The 24831-nt window shown below is 46.6% G+C and overlaps 1 protein-coding gene across 1 annotated transcript in view; it reads left to right on the forward strand.

The window, feature by feature from the left end:
- Positions 1 to 24831, forward strand: part of INSC (INSC spindle orientation adaptor protein) — a 126730-nt gene that overhangs the window by 34009 nt on the left and 67890 nt on the right. The window contains exon 2 of the mRNA XM_045484617.1: positions 1179 to 1279. Within this exon, the coding sequence (XP_045340573.1) occupies positions 1224 to 1279 (56 nt within the window). The 5' untranslated portion in view covers positions 1179 to 1223. The remainder of the gene's footprint in view (positions 1 to 1178; positions 1280 to 24831) is intronic.

The raw sequence follows: 24831 nt of genomic DNA on the forward strand, positions 1-24831 counted from the left end.
TGCTGGGTGATGGCCAACCCTTCTTCTGTTGCTTTACCCAGGCAACGGTGAAAGAATCTCCATTTTCCTCAGGGAGAACTTCCTCACCAGCTTGGAGAAGGAGGTGGCAGAGAGGAAGAACAAGGAAGGGACAAGGTAACAGGAGGAGTCAAACAGGTGGGCAGCTGATTGGATGGAGGAAGGGCACCATTGTCTTGGTGCAACTTTCGAGGCACAGACAAGCCAGGTGGGTCCTCAGTGCTGGGACGGAGGCCCCTGGGATCTGGTTTATCTTTATCAGACTGCTTTTGGCTGTCCACTAACAAAATTTTCACTTTAAACAACAAGGACTTTATCATCTTACATAACAGGGAGGCCTAGGGGTCGGCCAGACTCCAGGGTTCGTTGATTCAGTGGCTTAGTGACCAGGGACCCAGATTTATTATTCTCTGTGTGCCAGCTTTATTCTCCCAGCTAGGCCCTCTCTTGATTGCAAGCTGGTCTCCAGCAGCAATGATGTGACGTATTTCCTTGTTCAGGTCCAATGGGAGAGATACTGTCTCCTGTGGTTCGCAGTTAGGAGAAAGAAAACTTTTTGTAGAAGCAATCCTATCATGGCTCATTGGTCTGAATTGAGTCCTATGCCTATTTCTGAACCACTTACTAGCAGTTCGAGTGAAATTATATCGTCTGAAGTGGAATGGATTTTGGGAAGCAACCACTATGCCCACTACAGTGTCACATTTCCCATGCATAATCGACATGAATAACCCCGCGCTGTGATGGTTATAGAGAATTAGCATGTAGACTTTCCAGATTTAGCAAATAATACAGGCTGCCCAGTTAAATGTGAATTTCAGATAAACCATAGATACTTTCAGAGTGTGAGTATGTCCCATGCAATATTTGCTGGTCTGTGTGTCCCTGTGTTTGGTACAAAGCAAGATGGGTCAGGCAAATGTTTGATATTGGGAGATAAAAGATTGTAGGGATTCATGGTGAGCTTGGGACGTTAGACTAAGTCCTGCACTACTTGTGAGGGCAGTAGAGTGTAAACCGGTTCAAAAAGGAGAGGAGGGTTAGGGGGCCTTCCCTCCATAGCTGCCTTGGCTCCTTGTGGCCTGGATCTGAGAGCAAAAGTGATTGCACCTTCTCTCTAAGGACATCTGTTGACCCCATCCTGCCCTCTCTTTTTCCAGGGTCACGACCACTGCGGGCAGGCTTTGCTGCAGATTGGGATCAACATGATGGCGTTGCCTGGAGGCCGCCACCTGGACTCCATCCCTCTGCCGGGTCAGCGGTAAGTCCCATAGGTGTCTCTTAGGGCCAGGCCTGCTCTATCTGGCCAATGGCTGAGGCCCAGCTCCAGGATCTTGAGGCTGCAGGTGGCTCCACCTCTCTATGCACTGTCCTGGGGTGGAAGCTTAAGACAAAGCATTGGGGATGCTATGTTCACTCAGCAAATACTGATGCAAGTGGGCCCTGAGACATGAAGGAATCAGGCATGTCCAGTCCCCCAAGGGACGGTCTCCTTAAGATGCAGGCAGACAATGAAACATAATTGAATGGGGTATTCTGCTAAGATAGGAGACCCTGGAGGGGGTTCCTGATCCCACCTGGGCAAGGAGGCTGGAGCCATTGGGGGCCCTCGGGGTTATGGAAGACTCTCTCTGAGCTTCTTGAAAGGGACAGTCTACCCTTAGGTGTCTTCTACTTCTTCGAGGGCACCAGGGAGAGAACTGAGCACAGAGCAGATCCTCCAGAAATATTTGTCGCCCTGAGCTGGGCAGGGGAGAGTGGTGGGGAGGAGGATGGAGGAACACACTGAGCAGAGGGTGAAGGGCAGACGATGCAGTGAGAAGAAAGAGAGACAGAGCCCCAGAGGTGACTTCACACAGCTGGGAGCTGTGGACACCTGGCTGGTTTGGGGGGCCAGCACCAGAACTGAAGGGGAAAGTACCAGGCCAGTGAATCTATGGTGAACAACTGTCCCAGATGCCCCACGACTGTCCTGATTTGGGCCCTGAAACTTTTGTGACTTTGGAAACACCTCAGCCCCAGGCAAACTGGGCTGTTTGGTCAGTAATGCAGGTTTGGTCTACAGAGGAAGTGTTCAACTGAGGGCTCAAGGGTTTCTGCCTTGCTTTTTAAATTTTTTTTCTGAGATCTTTTGATGGGGTCGTTTTGAGGCAACAGAATCCAAGTAGCCCTTACAAGACTGTTAAGTCATTGTTGATTTGTGTTGTATGTTTTGTTTTACATATTACATGTATCACTGACATCTTACCTTTATTCTGTCCTTCACCCCCCACCTGAATTATGGAGGGTTTCAATTTATCACATTATTCATTTCTTTTTTTTTTTAAGTTTATTTATTTTATTTTGAGAGAAAGAGAGAGCAAGAGCAGAGGAGGGGCAAAGAGAGAGGGAGACAGAGAATTCCAGGCAAACTCTGTGCTGAGTGTGGAGCCTGATGCAGAGCTTGATCCCACACACCCTGAGGTTATGACCTGAGCCAAAATGAAGAGTTGAACGCTTAACCGACTGAGCTACCCAGGCACCCCACACATTATTCATTTCCATGTTGTTTGGTTTTTGAGTATTTTTCTTACTGTGTGTTGCTTTTTTTTTTTAATTTTTTTTTAAAGTTTATTTATTTTTGAGACAGAGAGAGACAGAGCATGAACGGGGGAGGGTCAGAGAGAAGGAGACACAGAATCTGAAACAGGCTCCAGGCTCTGAGTTGTCAGCACAGAGCCCGACGCAGGGCTCGAACTCACGGACCGTGAGATCATGACCTGAGCTGAAGTCGGACGCTCAACCGACTGAGCCACCCAGGCGCCCCATGTGTGTTGCTTTTAAAATCAGAAAAAAATAATGAGTATTTGCTAAAAGTCTACTGGTACTGGGTTAACCCCTTTGAGGCCATCATTATAAGGGATATACGGGTGTGACATGTATCTCGTGCATGCTACTTAGAATGGAAAACACTGTTAGAGATGTAGTTAGGACTTTTCTGTGCAGGCTAACGTGGAGAATAAGGGATCACCTGGGGGCCCAAATATCTTTCCACACAGTGTGTCTTAGGCAGAGCTCAGGGATCGTGAGGTGCAAACCTGTTGGGATACATGTATGTTGGAGCGGCTGATGGCCTTTGAATTCATGACTGCTTGCTTTCAAAGCCAGGTTCTTCCTCTCACTAGCTGTGTGGCCTTGTGCAAGTTCTCGAATCCTGTCAGACCCCCAGTTCCCTCACTTATAAAATGGGTAAAAATAGTACCTATTTCATAGGGTTAATGTGTGAATTGAATGAGTTGCTATGTACAAAGTGTCTCACTCAGGAAAGCTGCGTAGGGGGCCTGTTGTTTATTGAGTGCCTACTCCATGTCAGAGGTCCGCTGTGGCTCTTCATGAGGGTGATCTCAGGCAAGTCTTCTAGAAATCCTTTCCCTGACCCCTCTTGGCAAATGACCTCGGTGAGAAAATCAGAAATCATCAACAGACACTCCCAGCAGCTTAATATTTTAAGCCGGGAGAAAGTGGAGCTATTCTAGATGAAGTGTTCATAGTCTTTCTGGCTGCTGTCCACACCAGGCAGTAGCTCGGTACCCGTGAGCCAGGTGGGCAGAAACAGCTCTGGCGATATGTTGGTTGGTAAGCACCTGGGGAGCTTCCCAGGTGTAATCTGAAACCAGCCTCTGTAATCAAAGGGCAGAGAGAGACCAAAGAAGGAGGAGGGCCACCCAGATTGGTGGGCAGCAGGTTACATAGGCAAGGGAACTTATATATGAGGCTTGTCTTCAGCCGCCGCAAGATGTGTAGATTCCGCACCTGCCGCAAAATCTTAAAAGTGTATATGGAGGCCTTAAGTGGGTTCAGTTGAGTATACTACCCAGACAGTCTCAGCACCACATCACTATCTCAAGGTTGTGTCCCGAGGGCAGCCTCTAGGAGGGGGAAGGCAAGTGGAATGCACATTTCAAGGACAGGGGAGGGGGTGAGGAGCCTCGGGTGGCTGGGGTCCAGTGCACGGGTGAACCTATGGCCACGTCCTTTTGATAACCTCGTCTAACACAATAGGGCTTTTGGGACAGCTCCTCAGAGCCTCCTGGGTCCTGGGACAGTCAGACCGGAGAGCCTGTGCTGGGGCTGGGGAAGCTGCTGTCACAGGGCAGTTTAGGATTGTGTGGGAGTCAGGACTGCCTCAACTTATCTTGGTTCTGCTGCATATTAGTTATAACCTCAGGGTTCAGCTTTCTTCGTCTATGAAGTGGGCATGTTTACACTTACGTCATTGAGTTGTAATGAGAATTTAAGATAATATGTCTAATGCATCCTGCCTGCACACAGGAACTGCTAGAACCTCTTCAAATAAAGACTAGGTCCCTGGTCTAGAGAATGTGGGGCAAAGGTAGATCAGACCCTGGCACCCTTTCAGCCTCTGGGGACCACTGTCTCTCTCCGTCACACTTCCAATTGCCTCAGAAGCTTTAAGGATAAAAGGAAATTAAATTACATGAAAATGATTTAGAAGTTACATTACTCTTCTTTTTGGAGGCGGGCTAGGGTTTCTAACTGATATTCTACACACATATCTTGGGAGGAGAGCCCCGGACTAACATGACCCCAAGAGTTCTGGCTGGCCACAAAGCTACAACCTGAGAAGGGGTTTGCTTAGAATGTCTTCAGCCCTAAAGTTCTGATAGGGCAGGGTGGGCTGCAGAGACAAGGTGGTATTTCCTTTAATGTATTCATAGCCTGGCATTGCCGGAATATTAGGGGAACACAATCCCTGGGCCCTACCAGCCTATTAATTGTGTGCATGGGCCATGTTCGTGAAGAAGGCTTATGTGTCTTTACAGGATGTCAGAGAGGTTAATTTATCCAATCTGATGCTGCTGCATTGTGGACAGATGATAGCAGCTACCTCTTCTTTCCTCTTGTTCCAAGCTATAGAGGCCTCTTTAGTGGGGAATAACACCATGGTTATTGTCCCCAGACAATAATTAATGCTGGATAATTGACTTCTCTCTGTCGTGTTTCATTGAAACTGAACTTCACTCTGAAGTGCCATTCATTGTTCACTTCAATGTGCAAAATAAACAAATACCGACAAGATGCGTGAGATCATCCAGCAGCTTGGGTGAACCGTAGGGGTTAGGCCTTTGGTATTTGAGACCCTTATGAGTAAATAGCATTTAAAAAAAAAAAAGGCTTATCTAGGTGTGGGCTCCAGGTCAGGGGCTGGGATCCCATGCCAACTCGGCATGGACAATAGGAGAGGGAATGTCAGGGTTCTCAACTCCAACTACATCTCCTGGAAAGCTTTCATATTTAAAAATAATAAAATAAACAAGCCAGAGAACGAAACCCTCCTCTTGGAAACTTGAATGTGGGTCTAAGTGGTTGGAAACATATAGGCCTTGGTATCAGACTTGGGCTTGAGTCCCAGCTCCACTTCCTACCAGCCGTGTGACCTTGGCTCCCGCTGAACGTACCTGCCAGACGGCACACGTGTGCTGATTATTATCTCTATATTGCAAGTGATGGGCCACAGGTTGGGTTCTCTGGGAAGCAGCCTTTGGGACAGTGTTGAGAGTTGAGAGTGGCTATTAGGGAGTGCCTTTGGGACCAGCACTCAGGGAAGGGAGAAGACAGAAGCAGGACCAGGTGGAGGAAGAAGACTTGAGTGACTTCAGCTACCCTCACAGGGAGCCTGGGAATCACAGTTTTGTTCATTGTACAGGGTGGCCAGGGTCTTCAAATCCCACTTGATATGTCTTTTGAGTGGGCAGCCGTGGGCCAGGGTATGACCTTAGGTGAGGTGGCTCTGAGACAGTCTGAAGGCCTGGCGGCTGGAGGCTGTTAGCTAGTGATACTCCCAGCAGCTGGGGACAACACGTCCTTCCTTAAAGGGGAACCTGAGCAGCACATACATCTGCCCCATGAGGAAACTAAGGCTTGCGGAGGTTAAGGTACTTGCCCTGGGTCAGCTTTAAGGAACGGAGCTTGGATAGATGTTCCCAGATGGTGCTTGGGCCTGAGTGCTGGCCAATACTCTATCCAGTCTGTCTTTTCCACTGTGTTCTTGGGGGCTTCACACGGACAAGCCATGCACTCATTCATCCAGGTAGTTGTTTACTCATTAGCTTTCAACAAAATTTTTCTACACGTAGGTACTGAGTGAAGATCAGGATCCTTGTACGACTCTTGGGTGCTTAAGGACATGTTGGTGACCAGACTGGGCATGTTCTCACCTGGTTTCCTTTCAGCCTGGAGTCTGAGATGAGCCAGTATGGGTGTGGCTACAGCTAATGGCAGGCAGCCTCCCCGATAGCCCCTGGCCTGTTGGCAAGGGGTGTCCAGCTGGCGGCCACCGCAGGCCAGCCTGTCTCCAAGCAGATAATGGCTTACATATGTGCACCCCTGGTCTGTGGCTGCTTTTCTGCTGCTGGCCTGTTTTCTGTGCCTGCGGTGAAATGTGCAGACTGTAATTGTCAATGGGATAATTGGATATTTTTCTGTTGTTTAAATAGAAAGGAAGGCCAATCACAGTTAGAATCGAATTCCCTCACTTCTCTCGTCTCCCAAGAGAAATCCACAGGAACACAGGCGTGACCTTGAGAAGGCAGAGGGACAGTGATTCAATAGTTATTTTTAGGGCGAGAGATTGGGTTTAAATTCCCATACGGTGCCGGGAACTGGGATCATAGAACCATCGAATGTTACTGCTGGGAGTTACCTAGAGCTCATCTGTCATCCTCATAAGATGGGGAAACGGAGGCCCAGAGAAGGGAACGGAGCTGTCAAAAGACTCTTCAGGCCCCTACCCACCCATTTGTGGAGTCCTGCCTTTTCTGAGCTGTTCCTTATGCTGTTTCTAGAAGAGCTGTGTCCGAGCTCCAGGGGAATTCTCATGTGGCAGTGATCAATAGTAGATACCAACTTCATTCATCCACTCATTCAAATGAGATTTACTTTGGACTGAGAATTTACACAACCCAGGCCCTGGGTTGTGGGGTGATGATTTATGTAAATGCCATTACCTTTCTCCATGATGAATGTCCCAAGGGCCAAATTAATTTCTGGCTCATATTTGTGCTCCTGTGATTAGAGTGTACACAGTAGGAGCTCAATAAGTGGTTGTTGAATGAAAAAATGTTTAATGTTTGATGAGTGAATGACGAATGGCTGAGGAGCCTCAGGTGACTATGAGAAATTAATTTAATAGCTTGGATTTTGTTCCTTTCCCCAAGGCACTCCAGTCTTCAGCAAACTCTTCATTCTTTTTGGTAGAAAGTTGCTGCTTGGAGGGAAAGAGTAAGCTAGTTTTATCTTGATTAATTTAAATCCTCTTTCTGAGTTCAAGCCAAAGATTTAATTGTTTGATGGAATCAGAGAGCTGGAGAGACATTTTTTTTTTTCTTCTAAAGAAAAGTAACTTTAGTCTTTGGTTTTATGTTCACTGGGAAAAAAAGTCCACAGTTTCATCATTAAATCTCTTTTGGGAGAACCCAGTGCAGTGAGGAACATGGACTTTATCCCCTCCCTTGTCCTTTATCCCCTCCCTTCCTCTTTCCTTCTTTCCTTCCTTCCTTCCTTCCTTCCTTCCTTCCTTCCTTCCTTCCTTCCTTCCTTCCTTCTTTCCTTCCCTCCCTCCCTCCCTCCCTCCCAGTCCTGGCTGTATACTAACCTGCTGTGTGTCCTTGGACAATCTTTCTCCCTCTCTGACCTTTAGTTTCTTCATATGAGGATGAAGAGGTAGGCAAAAGTTTCCCCAAGGACCCTTCCAGCTCTAATATTCTAGGAGTTTGTGAATAAGTTTTGGAGAGTCTGTTCCCTCTGCTGGACAAAAATATCACATGTTAGAGCCTAGGACTGGGAAAGCAGTCCCATTGACCAAGGCAAGGTCTTCTCATTCCTTCCTATGAAATGCACAAGAGGTCTAGTGTTTGCCTTGAAGCCGGGATGGACACTGCAAGGCGCCCTAGCTTAGGAACCCCTTTCGGCATCTAAGGGTGTGCCCCATTTGGATTATATGGAAGCCCTTGGTATATCCAGGAGAAATGTTCTATAGGGGGAACAGGGTGCCCTGCTTTGGTGGGATGTAATACAGATAAATCCATGAATCTCAGAACTCCAACATTTGAATAATTTGAATTCCTTGTTTTTGATTCCACCTCCACTTCTCCAGATTACACTTAGAACTTGCCATTTTCCCAGCATGTGGCTCCATGCCTCCACTGCTTTGTGCATGCTGTTTCTTCTGTCAGAAACCCTAGCATCTTCCAACTCTGATTCCTCTCCTGGGGCACTCGAAGGCACCCGTCCAGTGTTGGCCTGGGGAGCTTTGTCAGATATCATAGCTTGGACTAAGCCTCCCTTCTCTCTGCTCCCATGATTCTTTCTGCTGACCTCAAAATGCCATGTGGAGCCCAATGAGCCATAATTGCTTCTTTATGGCCATTCATTTACTCATTCAGTAAATGCTTATTGGTGCCTTTGAAGTGCCAGGCATGGTGCTGGGGGCAGAGAATGTGTCAGTGTGCAAGAGAAGGTCCTGCCCTCTTGGAGATTCTCCTCTAACCAACCCCTCTGTAATCCCAGCACCCAGCCAAGTTCCTGGCACATTAAGGTACACAGTAAAGTTTGGAGGCCATTACCAAGTATTCTTGGCATATGGTAAAGTGTTCTTTTGCACAGAACTCTCCACATAGCAGGTAGAATAGAGTAGGGCAGGGAAATCCAAATATCCAGACTTTGCAGGAATAAAGTTCCATTCTAACTGAAAAGAGATTGAAATGAGCCAACCACAGTGTAGGCATAGATCTCCATAAACTATCAACCCCTGGGGTTTGGGGGAATGCTGGATGCCAGGCCTATAGGATTAGCTGGGGATGAGGAACTGGTACCAGCAGCTGGGGGCCATGGTGTGGGTCTGCTGAGCTGAGAAAAATTGTTCCCTTTGGCATCTGAAGGGTCAGGCACAGTTACCTTTCCCCAGTGATGGGCTTTGATGAATGAAGGGGGCAATCTAAGAGACCAAAGCAGAAGCGCAGGGCAAGGAGGGGTGGGAGAGGACCCCTTTGTGGCCTGAAGTCCTGAGAGGGTCACTCCTCACCCTGTGTGCATGTCTCCCTGGCTTCTCAGCTCTGGTAGTATTTCTGGTGCAAACCTGTCAGACATATGTGATGAAGGGGCCACTGGGCCAGGGGTTCTGTCCTGAATTTAAACAACACACACCCAATTTTCTCCCAGAAAGAAATGTGACAAGGGTCTGAAAAACGATCAGACACGCCACAGTGTTTAAATGATTATAAGCTTTAAAAAGGTATCGATATGTCACGTAAGGGCAGTCTAACCATAGCAGAGAGGGCCCTGGCTGTGCATTTTAGGGTTTGAATCTCAGCTCATTTGCTAAAGACCTCAAAGACCATAGCATAATTGTTAAGAGCAAGGCTCTGGTCTCAGATTGCCTAGATTCTTATTTCTACTTGTCCACTGTGTAACCTTGGCCAAGTCACTTAACCTCCCAAATTTCAGTTATGTGGACCTCATGGGATTATTTTGAAGGTTAAGTGAACAATTAAGATGGAATCAGGCCCTTAGCACAGTGCCCAGAATGTAATAAACACTTGATCAATGTTAGCTTAATTATCACTATTAGTGTGAGGTCTTAGACAAATGTGATGATTCGAAGCCTGTGTCTACATCCATAAAATGGGGATAGTAATCTCCAGCCATCAGAGTGCTGTTAAGGGCTGAAGGAGGGAGTGCTTGGTACATTGAAGGTGCTCTGTTGTCGATAAACCTCCCTGCTTGCTGTGTGGGTAGTTAATTCCCTCTGACTTTAGAATGAATATTTTAGGGGTCTCATTGTTTTCACACTGGCAATTTCTTGGTACAAGACTATGCTGTTCCCTTCCCCTGTTCCCACCTCCACCCTGGATAATTCCAGCTTAAAAAAAAGAATCATCCTACCAGTACCCTGGTATGTAGAGATGATTGTGGTTACATCTGGCTCTGTGTCTGGAATCTGCCAGACTGCAGAAAACCCAGATTTTAGGTCTTGGTCACCTTCTTCCAGATGTCCAGGAAAGCTGCCATCGGAGAGTAAGAGGGTTACTCAGGGAGTAGGCATCTGTTTCTCTCAGAGGCTCTGATGAGAACTGGGCGGGCACCGGGAGCCCCATTCACTGTGTGGGATGCCCTCCCTGCCCCAGGCATGGGGGCAGTCTTGACAGCATCAGGCTCAGATTCTAGTTCACAATGGAGACCGAGAAAATCCAACTGTAGTCCTGGTCCCTGGCCCCTCAGGCTCCTTGGCCAGAGCCCCTAATGTGTCCTGACTGTGGTGGTTTTCCACCATGAAGGGAATGTGACTCATTGCCAGTCCATCTGCTTTGACCTTAATTTTCAATTCCTTTCCTCTGTGTGAGTAATCAGATCAGTCGTCTGTACTTGCAAAGGAAAGATTTCATGCATAGGGGAATGGCAGCTCAAAGTTCATGGCTGAGGACGGTTGAACCCTGGGAGCTGCAAGGTTCGGGGACAGCAGGTAGTCCCCACCACGCCACGAGAGCTGCCCTGTTTAGCCAGCCGTTCTGTGTTGGGGTCAATCAGCAAATCCAAGAGGGGAGGTGGAGCCCAGGGAACCAGAAAGCTAATGACAGGGAGTCAGGCGAGCTCTGCAATTACGGGATGCTCGACTCTAACACAGGCCAAACCTTAATGAGCTGCAGTCCCTAGACTCTAAAATTGAGAAGAGGAGCTCATTATGTGGCGGCACAGTGGCCGCGGCTGGGAGTGGACCGGCTTGTGGCGGGGGCCGGGTTCACCGGGCCTCGTCTCCTCCCTGGCAAAGCATAGGGCCTCTTTGATGGACCTCTCTGCAGGGCCTGCCCCCCACATCTGCTGTGACCTTGTGTACCCCACTTGTCATCCTCTCCTAAAACCAAACAAAATGAGAACTAGCTCTTCGCTCGATGGGTTTTCTATCTCAGCCAGGACAGCACCGGTCGCCCAGGCCCCCTGCCACCCAGGAGCCCGCATTGCCTTCCCTCCTTCACTTCACCCTCACATCCTCTCATCTCCCTCCCAGACCTCCCACTTCTTTCTCTCCGGCGTCACTGCCAAGTTCAGGCTTCTGTCTTCTTGCTGTTTTATGCCTACCGTCTCCTGGTAGGTCAGCCTTCTGTCTAGTAGTTCACTTTGCTCTGGTCCAGTTTTCTACTGACTCTCTGCACAATTATGTCACTGTCCTGCTCTACAGTGTTTTCAGTGGCTCCACATTGTCTTTAGGATTAAACCCAAATTCTGAATCAAGTTAGAGTCTTTGATCACCTGGCGCTTCCCGGCCACTCCCTCAACCCCCGCCCCCCTCCGCCTCCCATGCTTGAATCCAGTGAAACTCCTTGTTTCTATCTCTATTTTTATGCCTCTAGGTTTTTCCAACAGTCTTTTTGCCCTTGTCATCCTGGCCTGCTCCTCTTCTCTAAGAACCAGGGCAAATGTCATTTCCTTTGTGTACATATTCCCAGGCCAAGTCCTGCCCTCTGTCTCCTGTGGTCCTCGGCTGTCCTGCTCACAGCTTCTTGATGGCTTCGTGATGGCAATGTGCTATTTAGTTGATAAGAGCAGAGACTCTAGACTCTAGAGACTTGGTCTGAGTAATGGCTCACCCAGTTCCTACCATATGACTCTCCTCACAGAAGTCTGCCTGTCTGTGAAAGGAGGCAATAATAATTTTCTCTCTCCAGTTAGTGGGGAGGATTAAAAGAGATAATACATGGAGAGGGCTTACAGCACTGCCTGGCTCGTTGCACATTGGCTACTGTTGAAATGACTACGAGGTTTCCTGGTGCTTTCTTGCCTGTTCGGGGTCTTAGCTGAGCTCCGTGAGTGCTGGAATTTTCTCCTGGTTGGCTTTGTCCTCAGCTCCTAGAACAGGCTGGTGAGCAGGCACACAGAAAATGCTGGGACATCAGGGCTCCAGGCCTGGCCCCATCATGCGCTGGCTGTGGAACTTGATGGGACAGGCAACTTCTGGCCTCTACCTCTAGGGGCGCTTTAGGAGGGCAGCCCCGTCAGTGCAGCCTGAGGTGAAGGATCTTTGGTTCTCAGTCTGCCCACAACTGGGGATAGAGAACCTTGGTCAGAGCCCGAGGCTTGGGGGTGGGAGCAAGGGTGTGGTGGAGGAGAGGAGCCCTAGTGGTGGGGACTGGAGGCCGTTGAGTCTATGGAGGCTTGCCCGTAGTGTAGACCGGCTCTTGGAAACCCTCTAGTGGTGCTTTTCTACTGTCACCGGCACTTCCAAGCACTATCAGAGGTACCCGGATGGCACCTGACACATTCCATCTGTGAATTCTCCTAAACGTTCCACTTTGGCAGATGAAAAGACTCTCCTTAGAGGAAGCGAACAGAATGGGAAAGACAAAGCTCAACCCTTTTCAGTCTACGCATCAGGTTCTGTATGATAGCCGTGAAGGCTGAGGGCAGACTAAAGCTGAGTTCTTCTGCGTGAGAATGCATGTATAATTATTACCTGACAGTGCTAAGCGTGCCGTTTGGACAGGGCATGGCCTTTCCTGGAGTCTAGAGTAGCACTTAAGCCTGTGGGGTCTGGCGTGTGATGGGCTGGGTCAGAGCGTGGCTCTGCCACTTACAAGCAGGGCGATGTCACATAGTTCACTTTCCCTCTCCAAGCTTTCGTTTCTTCAACTGTAAAAATAAGACAGTAAGAACCCCCTCCTCCTAGGGGCATTATGAGAAATAAATAAGAAAATGCACCTGAAGCCATCCACATGAGAGATGACACGAAGCCCAGCCTCGGTAAAGGTTGGCAATAATGATTACCAGTTTCATCTCGACTCTCACAACAAGCCAGTGAGGCAGCACGGTGGTACCAGTTAATGTTATTCCCATTTCCTGCTTCGTTCAGTGCCACACACATACGCCGAGCATCCCGTCCTCAGCGTATCCGGTCCACTGCTCGGGGTGACATGGAGGGAGCACATGACAGACGCGAGCCCTGCCCTTATAGTCTGGTGAATGAAGCAGATATTAATAGTCCAGCAGTGAAACAGTCGAGAGCTGCATCACAATGGGGGGAAAGATGGGGTACAACAGACACGGGGGGCACAAGCGCATCTAGGAGTCAGAGAAACCTACTTCAGCAGAGACATTTAGAGAGATTTTAAGGATGTGGAGCCATCAGCAAGGTGAAGAGGAGATGGGGAGAAAGGGGCCAGTATGTGCAAAGGCCGGGAGGCCGGAAGTCACAGCAGAGGGAGTGAAAGAACTAAGTGTGGCTGGGACGGTGGTAAGGACTGAGGGGGAAAGCAGGTCAGGGAACTGTGGCTCCGGGAGGGCAAATGCCATGTGCAAAGGTGCAAGGCTGTTAGGACACGGGTGATGGCGTCTCATGAGGTGTTCTTGGTGTTAGTACCGTCCTACTGGCTCTCCTACGTACACTGGCCATGCTTGTACACACGTGTATCCTTTTAAGAGGTTAAGAAATGAGTCATTCCTTAGTTAATGAAAGGCCAGGGACTGTTAATTAGCAACCCCCCCCCCCCATCCCTCAGGAGACATCTAAAATGCCTGCATTTGACAGAGTTAACAAGATGGGCTCTGACTCATCAGGAGTGGGCAGCTGTCTAATGAACATATTGGCTTATTGGATTGGAAACAGTTACCTGGAGCCAAATTCAAGTTCCTTGGCTTTCTGAAACAGAAAGAACAATGCACCCCACTGGGGTCCTGGAAAGACTGGGAATAGGTGACAGCACAGGCTTTGGAGTTAGCAGACCTGGAGGGAAGTCAAGGTTCTGCCATTGACAAGCTGTAGGAATTAATCCTCTCCTCTGTGAAATGGGGATACGGAATAGTGTTTCTGTGAATACAAGACCGAGATGGTACGTGCAAGCACTTGATATGTGCTCGGCTCACGCAAGGTACTCAATAAAGTTTTCTTTATAGCATGCTTGAAGTATGCTAGATTTTTTTTTTTAAAGTTGATTGTTTTAGAGTGGTCAGATCTCTTCCCTGCCTTAAAACCCTCCAACAGATTGATGGAAGGCCACAACCTGGAGAAATGGATGGGCCAAAGTGACTACAGTAGCATTATCTATGCCCCCTTCACAAATTATTCCTAGTTATTAGCTTTGGGGTATATTGGTGGACACCATTTCCCCTAACCCATACTTTTGGAAATATCTGAAATGTAGAATCAACTCTCTTACCATGTTATACTGGACAGTTTAATGAACAGAAAATGCTGTGGACCACAATATATCAAAGTGGATAAGGATGAACAATGAAAGTAGGGATTTCTGGAAAACAATCTGAAAACTCTTTCCATTGCTACAGCCTGGAGCAGAAGGTCCATGCAGAAATGGCAGAGAACACAAGAGATCATACAGGGGAAGAGAGCAGGCCCAGCATAATAGGTAGGTGCAGAGGGCATTCTGCAGAGTCCCCTGCAGGGAGAGAAAGCCTCCTTCCTGGTTCTCATGTTGCCCGGATGGATCGGCTGCAAGTTAGGAATAGGACTTCTGTGAGCCTACCCAACACCATTTGCCGTGAAGGCTCTATACGGACAACGTGAACTTGGAGTAGTTGGGGATGGAGGGTTGCAGAGTGCCGATGCGCAGAGAGCAAAAGCACCTCAGTGTGGGATTCAGGCCAGAACGGAAGCAGGACGACGAAACCATTGGGAGATTTGGACAAGATCAGAGAAGCAACATTTCCTCTAGTCCCAAGTGGCTGGGGCTTCACCAGGGCCTTAGTGAGGAAGTTAATACCCTAACCACACTGTAAATTATTTATAGCTTGTTGCATAAATAGTTATGCTTAAATTAACTGTTTAGTAAACAGTTTACAAATCACTGCAAGGCAGAGGTTAGGTTAACTTTAAATGAATTTATGTGTTGTTTTTATTAAGACCTTAGAGAACCTTCCAGGTTGGGTTGGAGAGAGGCGTAGGGGTTTGGTGGCCCCAGCTGACATGTGGTGACAAGATTCCTTCAATGTTCAGGAAGAATTCTCCTCTTCGCCCAGAGTGAAAGAAACCTGGGGTGCTCACAGTGGCTTCCAAGGCCTTGCATGATCTAGCCTGAGTCTCTCCTCTGAGCTCATGTCCTACTAATCTTTCTTTTGCTCTAACCATGTTCATCTCCCTGCTGTTTCTCAGACAAACCAGGCATACTCCCAAGGAGGGCCTTTGCACTGCCTGGGCCCTCTGCCTGGATTGCTCAGTACCCATACTTCAGACAGCTTTGTTCTGTCACCGTCTTGAGGTTTTCGCTCATGTCTTACTTTCTCAGTGAGCCTGACCACTTGTTTAAAATGGCAGTAACCTCCCTGCCTCCCACATGACAATCTCATCCATACTTATTCTTTTCTTTTTTTAATTTTTTAAAATGTTTTATTATTTTTGAGAGAGATAGAGAGAGAGGGAGACACAGAATCCGAAGCAGGGGTTCTGAGCTGTCAGCACAGAACCTGCTGCGGGGCTTGAACCCACAAACTGTGAGATCGTGACCTGAGCCAAAGTTGGACGCTTAACCGACTGAGTCACTCAGGCACCCTTCGTCCATACTTATTCTAACTCTGATAGAAATGATCTGCTTTTAACACACCACAAACATTTTCATTTATTATATTTGTTATTACTATATTTGTTCCCCCTGCTCTAGAGGGAGAGGCAGACATGTTTGTTTGTGTTGCTCACCCATGTGTCCCAAGCAGCGAGAACAGTTCCTGTACCTAGTGGACACTAAGGAGATGTCTAGTGAGTGAACATTCACGGTGGGATTTGTGTGAGTATGTGGGCCACATACCCTGCATGGATCCTGGGAGCACCTGGATGTTTCTGGAAGGAAGTGCTACAGGAGGACAACCCAGAGAAAGGGACTGGACACCAAAGGCTAAATGGGCTCACTAAACTCAACGTGCCTCAAATTGAACTGTCTTCTGAACTTGTTTCTCCTCTCCACTCTGTGGCACAAGTGGAAAGTCTGGGGCTCAGCTTTGACTGTCCCTCTTATTCATCATTGGTGTGAATCAGCAACCGGGATCAAGGACCATCTGGAATGATTGTCCTCCAGCATCGCACTGGTGTCACTTCCTTCTCCTATCATACTCGAAAGTAATTTTGCAGAATGGAGGGCCTTCGGCTCACACTTTATTTTTCTGCGTATTTTAAGTATGTCCTTCTACTTATTTTCTAGTATAAAGCATTGCTCTCACACACAAAAATCTGATGATAACATAATTTCCTGTCCCTTTCAGGTAACATGCACTTATTTCTAGATGCACAAAGCATTTCCTTTCTTTCTTTTTAAAAGTACAATAATCTTGGTAGAATAGGTGTTGTATATTTCTTTTTACGTATGGAATATGGCCTTTCAATATGTAGTTCAAACAATGTTTTTTCCCCAGGAATGTTTTCCTAACTTATAGCCTTTCACATGTATTTTGTTGCCATGTTTTGGGTTCCTTCCCTGGGAACTCTTATTGTATATATATTGGGTCTTATTTGCGTATCTTTAATATTTGTCACATCCTCACAAATCCTTTTAATTTCTGTCTTCATTTTCTATTTTTTTTAAACTTTTATTTATTTATGCAGTAAATTTGAATTCAATTCTTTTTTTTTTAATTTTTTTTTACTGTTTATTCATTTTTGAGACAGAGACAGAGTATGAGTCGGGGAGGGGCAGAGAGAGAGAGGGAGGGAGACACAGAATCTGAAGCAGGCTCCAGGCTCCGAGCTGTCAACACAGAGCCCGATGTGGGGCTCGAACTCACAGACTGTGAGATCATGAGCTGAGCTGAAGTCAGACACTTAACCGACTGAGCCACCCAGGTACCCCGTCTTCATTTTCTTTTAATTTAAAACATTTTTGTTTCTTTTTTGCATTTGATTTTCGTAAGGCATTATCTCATGTTTTCGTCTTGTGTAGTCTTTGTTTCTAAAATGACATTTTCTTTTTGTTTCTAATTCTTTTCTTAGTTAAGATAGCTGAGGTTTCATGCTTCTCTTTCACATCTTATATCAGTTTTTAAAATGTTAAGCTTGGGGCGCCTGGGTGGCGCAGTCGGTTAAGCGTCCGACTTCAGCCAGGTCACGATCTCGCGGTCCGTGAGTTCGAGCCCCGCGTCAGGCTCTGGGCTGATGGCTCAGAGCCTGGAGCCTGTTTCCGATTCTGTGTCTCCCTCTCTCTCTGCCCCTCCCCCGTTCATGCTCTGTCTCTCTCTGTCCCAAAAATAAATAAACATTGAAAGAAAAAATTAAAAAAAAATAAAATAAAATGTTAAGCTTATTTTGAAATCGTGTATACATTTTAGTTTCCTTCTGTTTTGTGAGTACATTTTCCTGGAATTTTCTCATTGTAGGGATATTATTTTGTTATTTCTTCTCTTTTGAAAATAACCATGCATGGGGTGAGACCTGAATAATTTTTGCGTTGCTCATTTTTATGTGAAATTAGTTGGCATGCACTTTGCGAGGGAGGCGGGGTTCAGGAAAGCTGTTCTAAATCCATCGACCTCCATCCTCTTCTGTTTCCGTGTCAGGTTCAAAGTAGGGTGCTCTGCTTTTCCCAGAGTTCCTGGCTCTCCTTCCACCTCCTACACGGATCTGAATGAACATCTCTCGCCTTTGTCTCTGAGGCCTTTGTCCTGCCCAGTTTTGATTTTGCCCCCAGAAGTTTCTTCTTCACATGACACTTCTTCGTTATAGAAGAGATTCCTGTTGGGCTGGTTTTGAAAGTTCCTAGTAGGCGCCTTGCATGCACTTGCTACTGGAGAGGGAAATCCCCTTCAGGTTTCAGCCACTCTTCTGGAATTGGCATGCTGTGCTTTCCAATAAATATCCTGCGGGCTCTGGTCTCTCATATTCATCAAACGCTATCTTATTGGGTCCTCCTTTTTCCTCTTGTACAGATGATACTGAGAAGGTCTTGTGGCTGTTAGTGTTTGGTCCCCAGCTGCTGATATTTTGAGGTTTGCGGGGATATTTTTATCATCTAGTGTTTATCCAAAGGGCTTTGGTTTTGTTATCTTTGTTGTTCTGTCAATTTTTCACGTGGGGATTTAGAGAGATCTAAAAACTGCTGTCACGGGGCACCTGGGTGGCTCAGTCGGTTCAGCGTCCGACTTCGGCTCAGGTCATGATCTCAACGGTCTGTGGGTTTGAGCCCCGGGTCTGCTTCAGATTTTGTGTCTTCCTCTCTCTCTGCCCCTCCCTCACTCATTCTCTGTCCTCTCAAAAATAAATAGACGTTAAAAAAAATTAAAAACTGCGGTCACTACTGCCATCTTACCAGAATTTTCATTATTTCTCTACTTTTAAGTAATTAAGTTCTGATGATACAGCTGCTTTAACTGAAACTGCTCTAATAAGAACTAACACATGTGATACTTCCTGTCGGACATTATTCTCAGCACATGTAGACACATATTTGCACGTATGCATGTATATGTACGTGTACCCATCCACTTCACTTCAAAATCACAGAAAGCCTGGGGGCGCGGTGCTGTTACCATTTCCTTTCCACCATTGAGGAAACTGAAACCCAGAGAGGTTATGTGACTTGCCCAAAGTTATGCGGGTAGCAAGTGACTGCTCTGGGATTTAATCCAGGCAGTCCGGCTCCAGAGTTCATGCTGTCATGGGAACAGTGATACCCAACAGAAGCTACATGATGCTTAGGAGACCCAGTGGCATGCCTGGCTCTGATGGTGGCACGATGGTATCTAGAAGATGCAGCAGGAAGAGACTGAGTGGTGGCTGTGACCAGCCTGAGTTGTCTGGTGGAGTCAGCATGATGGCACCCGGAAGGAAAGGTAGCCACGCTGGGTGGGCCTGGCAGGACCTGACAGCCAGAGTAATAGTCTGTGTAACGGTGCTAACAGAAGAAAAGATGATAGATTTGGGGGAGAATCTACAGTTGACTTTTGAACAATGCAGGGGTAAGGGGCACCGACCCCCCCACCAACAGTTGAAAATCTGCATATAACTTTTGACCCCTCCAAAACTTGTTAACAGCTTAATTGACTGAAAATCTTCCTGGTAACATAAAGCTGACTAACACATAATTTGTACATTATATATATCATATGCTATATTCTTACAATAAACTAGGGAAAAGAAAATGTTACTAGGAAAATTATGAGGAAGAGAAAATACATTTACAGTACTGTGTTGTAAAAAAAAAAAAAAAAAATCCACATTTAAATGGACCTATGCAGTCCAAATCTGGGTTGTTCAAGGGTCAAGTGTATAGGAGATGAGCAGTGGGGATGTATGGCGCATGGTGTTGGGATGAGAATGTGGGTGGGTTATGTTTATTTATGTTTGTCTCTCCTCTTAGATGGTGTGAGTGTCCTAAGGGCAGGGCTCACCGGCAGAAAGCCTGGCACATGGTCCACATCAGTAGTGTTTCAATGAATCAGGTTGAGCAGGGATTGTCTGAGAGGTACTACTTACTGTTTTAAGCCTTACTGAACTGGGTGAGAATATTTTGTTTGTTACTGGTGTCATATGGGGACAGGCACTTCCCAAAAGAGCTAGGATCTCCCTTTAGCCACACCCCCAGAGCTTGAGTGTATATATCCACACCTTACCATTTGCCTGCAAGTTCTGAGAACTGGGACTGTGGTTACTAAGGGTCCAAGCTTTATGCAACTAGAGCACTCCTCAGTGGAATATTGTAATGTTTGTAAAATGGCTTGTACAGAAGATTTCTCTGGTTCTACTGACACCTGCTTCAAGTATTTCTTTTTATTTCAATTTATTTTAGTTTAGTTCTTTATTTTGAGAGAGAGAGAGACAGAGACAGAGAGAGAGAGGGAGACACCAGGGGGAGGACAGAGAGAGAATCCCAAGCAGGCTTCATGCTGACAGTACGGGGCTTGATCTCACAGACCGTGAGATCATGACCTGAGCAAAAATCAAAATTCAGACACTTAACCAGCAGAGCCACCCAGGCACCCTCAAGTATTTCTATTTAAAACAAAAATTTTTATCATGGTGTCTTTTGTGGAATGTACTAACCCAAGTCTTAAACTGTACCTCATTACGGGGAACTCACCTATGCTTTGCCTGACGTACCCAGCCAAAGATAGAATCCACATCGCCCGAAATGTAATCCAGAATAGAGGACTGGGTGAGTTCAGGGGGTTCTTATGTTCCAGGCCAGAGCACTCGTGCCCATCTTATAACACCCCAATAAGTTCAGGAAATATTCCCAGCTGGTGTGGCAAGGCTTACAATCCATGTTTCCCAGGCAGTTTCTGGTTTACTTGATTGGTAAATATTTATTGATTCATAGTATGTGTCAGGCCTTGTGCTGAGTGCTGGTGATCCTGAGCTAAGTCAGTACCTGCCTTTGAGGACATCTCAAAGTTGGTGGGAGACAGGGACTGGTGGAGGAACTGTAGAGTGTGGCCAGTAGGGAGATAGGCTTTGGAATCGGGTTGCCTGCGGGGAGCTCTGGCTCTCTTAAGTCATGTAAGTCTTCTGCACCTCTGTATTTTCATCTGTAAAGTGGAGACAAGGAAAAAGTACACTTAATCAAGTTATTGTGAGAATAAAATAATGCATGATAATTGCACAACCCTTGGGGTACTCTAAGGGTCCAATAAATACTAATTATTATTACTAGTGGTTTTTGTTTACCTTCCCTTTTCCTCTGCCTTCTGAGCTGCTATGTATGTATGTATGTAAGTGTGTGTGTGTGTGTGTGTGTGTGTGTGTGTGTGTGTGTGTATTTTTTTTCTTCCAAACACAATTCTATTATCATCCCAATGGTTTAGTTATAACTTGGGCAGCTTGGGTGCAAAGCATACTGGGTAAAGTCAGGCTGGGTGGGAGGCATATACTTGTCTTGAGCAGCCAGCCCACTTTCCCTTCCACCTGCTAGGGGGTCCAAACCTCTTGATGTCCTCCCAGCCCTGTTGGATTTGGCCCTGGACCTAAGGGGCCTGCTTGATGGGACCTGAGGCCCAGTCACTGGATGGGGTTAAGAGGAGGCAGGGATCCATGGGCTTACTAATCTTCTCAGTTTATTCTTCTCAGTATGTTTGTTTGGTCCTTGGGGGAGAAAGAGGAGGTATCTGTTTAAACAATCTCTAGAAATGGAAGTTATTTTAAGCCCATTCTTAAAGAAAACCAGATTCTGCTTTCCCCAAAGGCGCCCCTGTCTGTCCTCATCTCTGTGGCTGTCACCCTGGAAGGTGGCTTCTGCAGTGGGGCAGGCTGGAGTGGGTTTGTCCTGAAAGCAGCAATCACAGCTCTGGGTCCCAGGATCCTGGTCCACCCTCTACCACAGAGCTTTAGGCAGAGTCAGTGGCTCACAGCTCCCTTTCATCTTCCTGTTGCTCATAACCAGCCCCAGAAGTCCTTGCTTGGGAAAATTGCCCTTCCTGGGTCCCAGTGTGAAGGCTGTCTCCTTTTGCTCTCTGCTCCTCTCTGTCGACTCCTCCTTCTCCTCCTCCTCCTCCTCCTCCTCCTTCTTCTTCTTCTTCTTCTTCTTCTTCTTCTTCTTCTTCTTCTTCTTCTTGTATGTGTTTGGGTTTGGGTTTGGGTTTGGGTTTTGGTTTTGGTTTGATGGGTGGCCAGAGTGGGAAGCAGTAAAACAAAGGAGTTAAGTGTAGACTCTGAAGTGATAGAGATAACGTTTCAGTGTCAGAGCTACTACTTTTTCCCTGAGTGATTTTACTTCCTTGCATCTCCGTTTCCTCATCTGTAAAATGGGGACAATAATAATACTTGCTCAGACACTTGTCTTGAAGAGTAAATTAAACAACTCCTGTAAAGCACTTAGCACAGTGCTCAACATGTGGAATGTACTCAATAAATTCTAGCCATTTTTACAGTAATTACTATAGGTGTTCAAGCGTTACATGGGGGAAGGGAAGCAAAGAGAACTAACGTTTTTGAACATTTCTTTATGCCATGTGATGTCCTAAGTCCTTCACATTCACCATTTGATTTAATTATCTCATCTACCTTATATGGAAGCTTCTATTATATTTTTACAGATAAAGAGATTGAGGCTCAGAGAGGTTAAGAAATGTAATGAAAAGATTAATGTACGTTGTTCAAAAAAAAAAAAAAAAAAAAAAAAAGTCAGGATACCAGTTAGCCTGGTTGGGGAGTGACCAGAAGGGGGCACAAGGGAGACTACAGGGATGCTGGTAATATTTCTCATCTGGTTCCTGGATATATGAGTGTGTTGACCTTATGAAAATTCATCAAACTGCACCTCGATATAATTTGTTCATCTTTATGTACATATGTTATCTCAAAAAAATTAAGAAAAAGAAAAAAAAAAACAGCAGCTGCTTGCCTTCAGCCACACAGATTATAAGCATCAGAGCCAGCTCTTTATGCCCTCCACAAGTTAATGTGCAAGCCTTGCTGGCCTGGGCATTTTCTTATGCTCAAGGCTCTGATGTAGCAGTCTGTTCCAACCCAAGGAAGCTTTGGTTCAAAGCCTATTCAGGCAGCTAAGGAGGGAGCAGGATCATCATGGACCACCTGAAGGCCTGACTCCGCCAGAGCGAATGTCCCTGAGGTAGCTAAGCACGGATGATGCGGACCCCGGAGGCCTGCCTGGGATGCACCTGTTGGTGGGCTCCAGGGCAGATCATGGGACCAACTGGAAGACAGAGCCCATCAGGTTTGCCATGCTCCTTTCACCCGAGAACAGCTTTCATCCCCTAGCCCAACTGGGGACCCCATTTCCTTCCATTTCCAGGTTCTTTGAGGGAGCTTTCCATTCTTGGCTCCTTGGCCAGGTTCCATGTGTCCACTGGGGCTTGGCTTCTCTAGGTCTCCTTTCCGTGAGGCTCATGACACAGTGCCAGAGAGACATCCGGTCTCCGCCTGTGCTTCTGGTTGGGGAAGAAGCAAACAGAAGTGCAGTTCCTCCTGGGGGGAATGAAATAAGGAACCCTCAGACCTGTCAGCTGGAGTCCACATTTCTCCCCAAGCATCATTTTTTTTTTTATAAAGAAACATAAAATTTTTAAATAGTTTTGGATTTACAGAAAGTTGCAAAGATAGAACAGACTGTTCCTGTATACCCCACACCCAGTCCCCCTGATTGTTAACACCTTCAGCCAACATGGTACACTTATCACAATGGAAGAACCATTATTGGTCTGTTACTATTAACTAAGCCCCAGACTTTATACGGCTTCCACTAGTTTTCCACGAAGGTGCTTTTCTATTTCAGGATTCCATCCAGGATATCCTGTTATAATTAATCATCACGTCTCCTTTGTCTCCTCTACTCTATGACAGTTTCTCAGTGTTTCCTTGTTGTTGATGATGCTGACAGTTTTGAGGAGTACTGGTCAGCTATTTTGTAGAATGTCCCTTAGTCGGTCCATGATGCCTTTCCCATGATGAGACTAAGGTTATGTGTTTTGGGGGAAGAAGCCCTTCTCATCGCATCATATCAGAAGCACGGGCTGTCAGCATGGCTGGTCAGCAGTGAGGTGCGTTTTGATCACTTGAGTAGGGTGGTGATGTATCAGGGCTCTCCACCGCAAAGTTACTTTGTCTATACTTTTCTTCTTTGGAATTGAGTCATGAAATGCAGCCCACGCTCAAGCCCCATCCAAGCTGTTCTTAGTCATCGAGTTTATCTGATGCAAGGCTTGTAAACACACACAATCAGCTCACTATTTGCGCAGGTAGAGATATACAAGTTCCAAGCCAGACGCCCAGACATCGGCATACAGATAATATAGACAGACACCCAAATGAGTTCACATCCACAAACACAGACACTCATAGGCACAAATAACGCAGATACTAGAGAAATCAATAGTTTTGTCATTCCATTTCTCTTACCAGCCAAGCGATAAATCAACTAGGATTTTAATTAACACAGCTTCTGAAATCCCACTTTCTTTCTAATTCTTAAAGATCTTAAAGAACAAGAATAGAGTATGCCTCCATGTGAGATGGGAGTGGAAGGGGTGACAAAAATGTGAGTCTGGGATTTAAGCAGGCCTCCCGGGAAGGGCCTGGGCCAGAGGCATTTGGTGGCACCGATTCTCTTTTTCTCCCTTCCTAGCTCTTACATGGCTCTTTCGGTTCCAGGCCTGAAGGAAGGGGGTGTGAGTGTGTCCCGCTGGAGGGGTCCGGAGCTTTTCCCTGCCCAGCGCCACACACTTCCTCTGTGTCACATGCTGGTCCCAGGTGCTGTGATTCAGCAGCTCATAACCCCTATGTTTGGGAGGAAAGAACAGCTGAAGCCTGGGCTGTCTCACCAGGAGGCAGCAGTGTAACTTGCGTTTGTTATTGACAGAAGGAGGAGGAAGGTTGCTAGAAGGACAGAAATAATAGCTGTCCGCTAAGTGTTTATGGAGTGAATGCGTCAGTGAGTGAGTGACTAGTTTGTTCCTTGCCTCTTAGAAGCTATTCTGTCGGGTTGCTTCCATCCTCTATCTCTAGAACACAATGATCGTATGTTTGTCCAGCTTCTCTATCCCCTTTCTAATCATGTTAGTTTTGGAGCACCCTTTGAAAGCATTATTTTCAATAAGTGCATACCATCTAGATAGCCGTGTAGCTGTACGATAGCTTATGTAACAACATAACCAATATTTGATATGTAGGCTATTTCCATTTGCTTCTTCTTTTTTTTAAAAGTTTATTTATTTTGAGAGAGAGAGAGAGAGAGAGAGAGAGCGAGCAGGGGAGGGGCAGATAGAGAGAGGGAGAAAGAGAATCCCAAGCAGGCTCTTTAGAGCCTGACGTGGGTCGTGAACTCACGGACCGAGAGATAATGACCTAAGTTGAAATCAGGAGTCGGACACTTAACCAAC

This window comes from Leopardus geoffroyi, chromosome D1 (assembly GCF_018350155.1).
Source record: "Leopardus geoffroyi isolate Oge1 chromosome D1, O.geoffroyi_Oge1_pat1.0, whole genome shotgun sequence".
NCBI lineage: Eukaryota > Metazoa > Chordata > Mammalia > Carnivora > Felidae > Leopardus > Leopardus geoffroyi.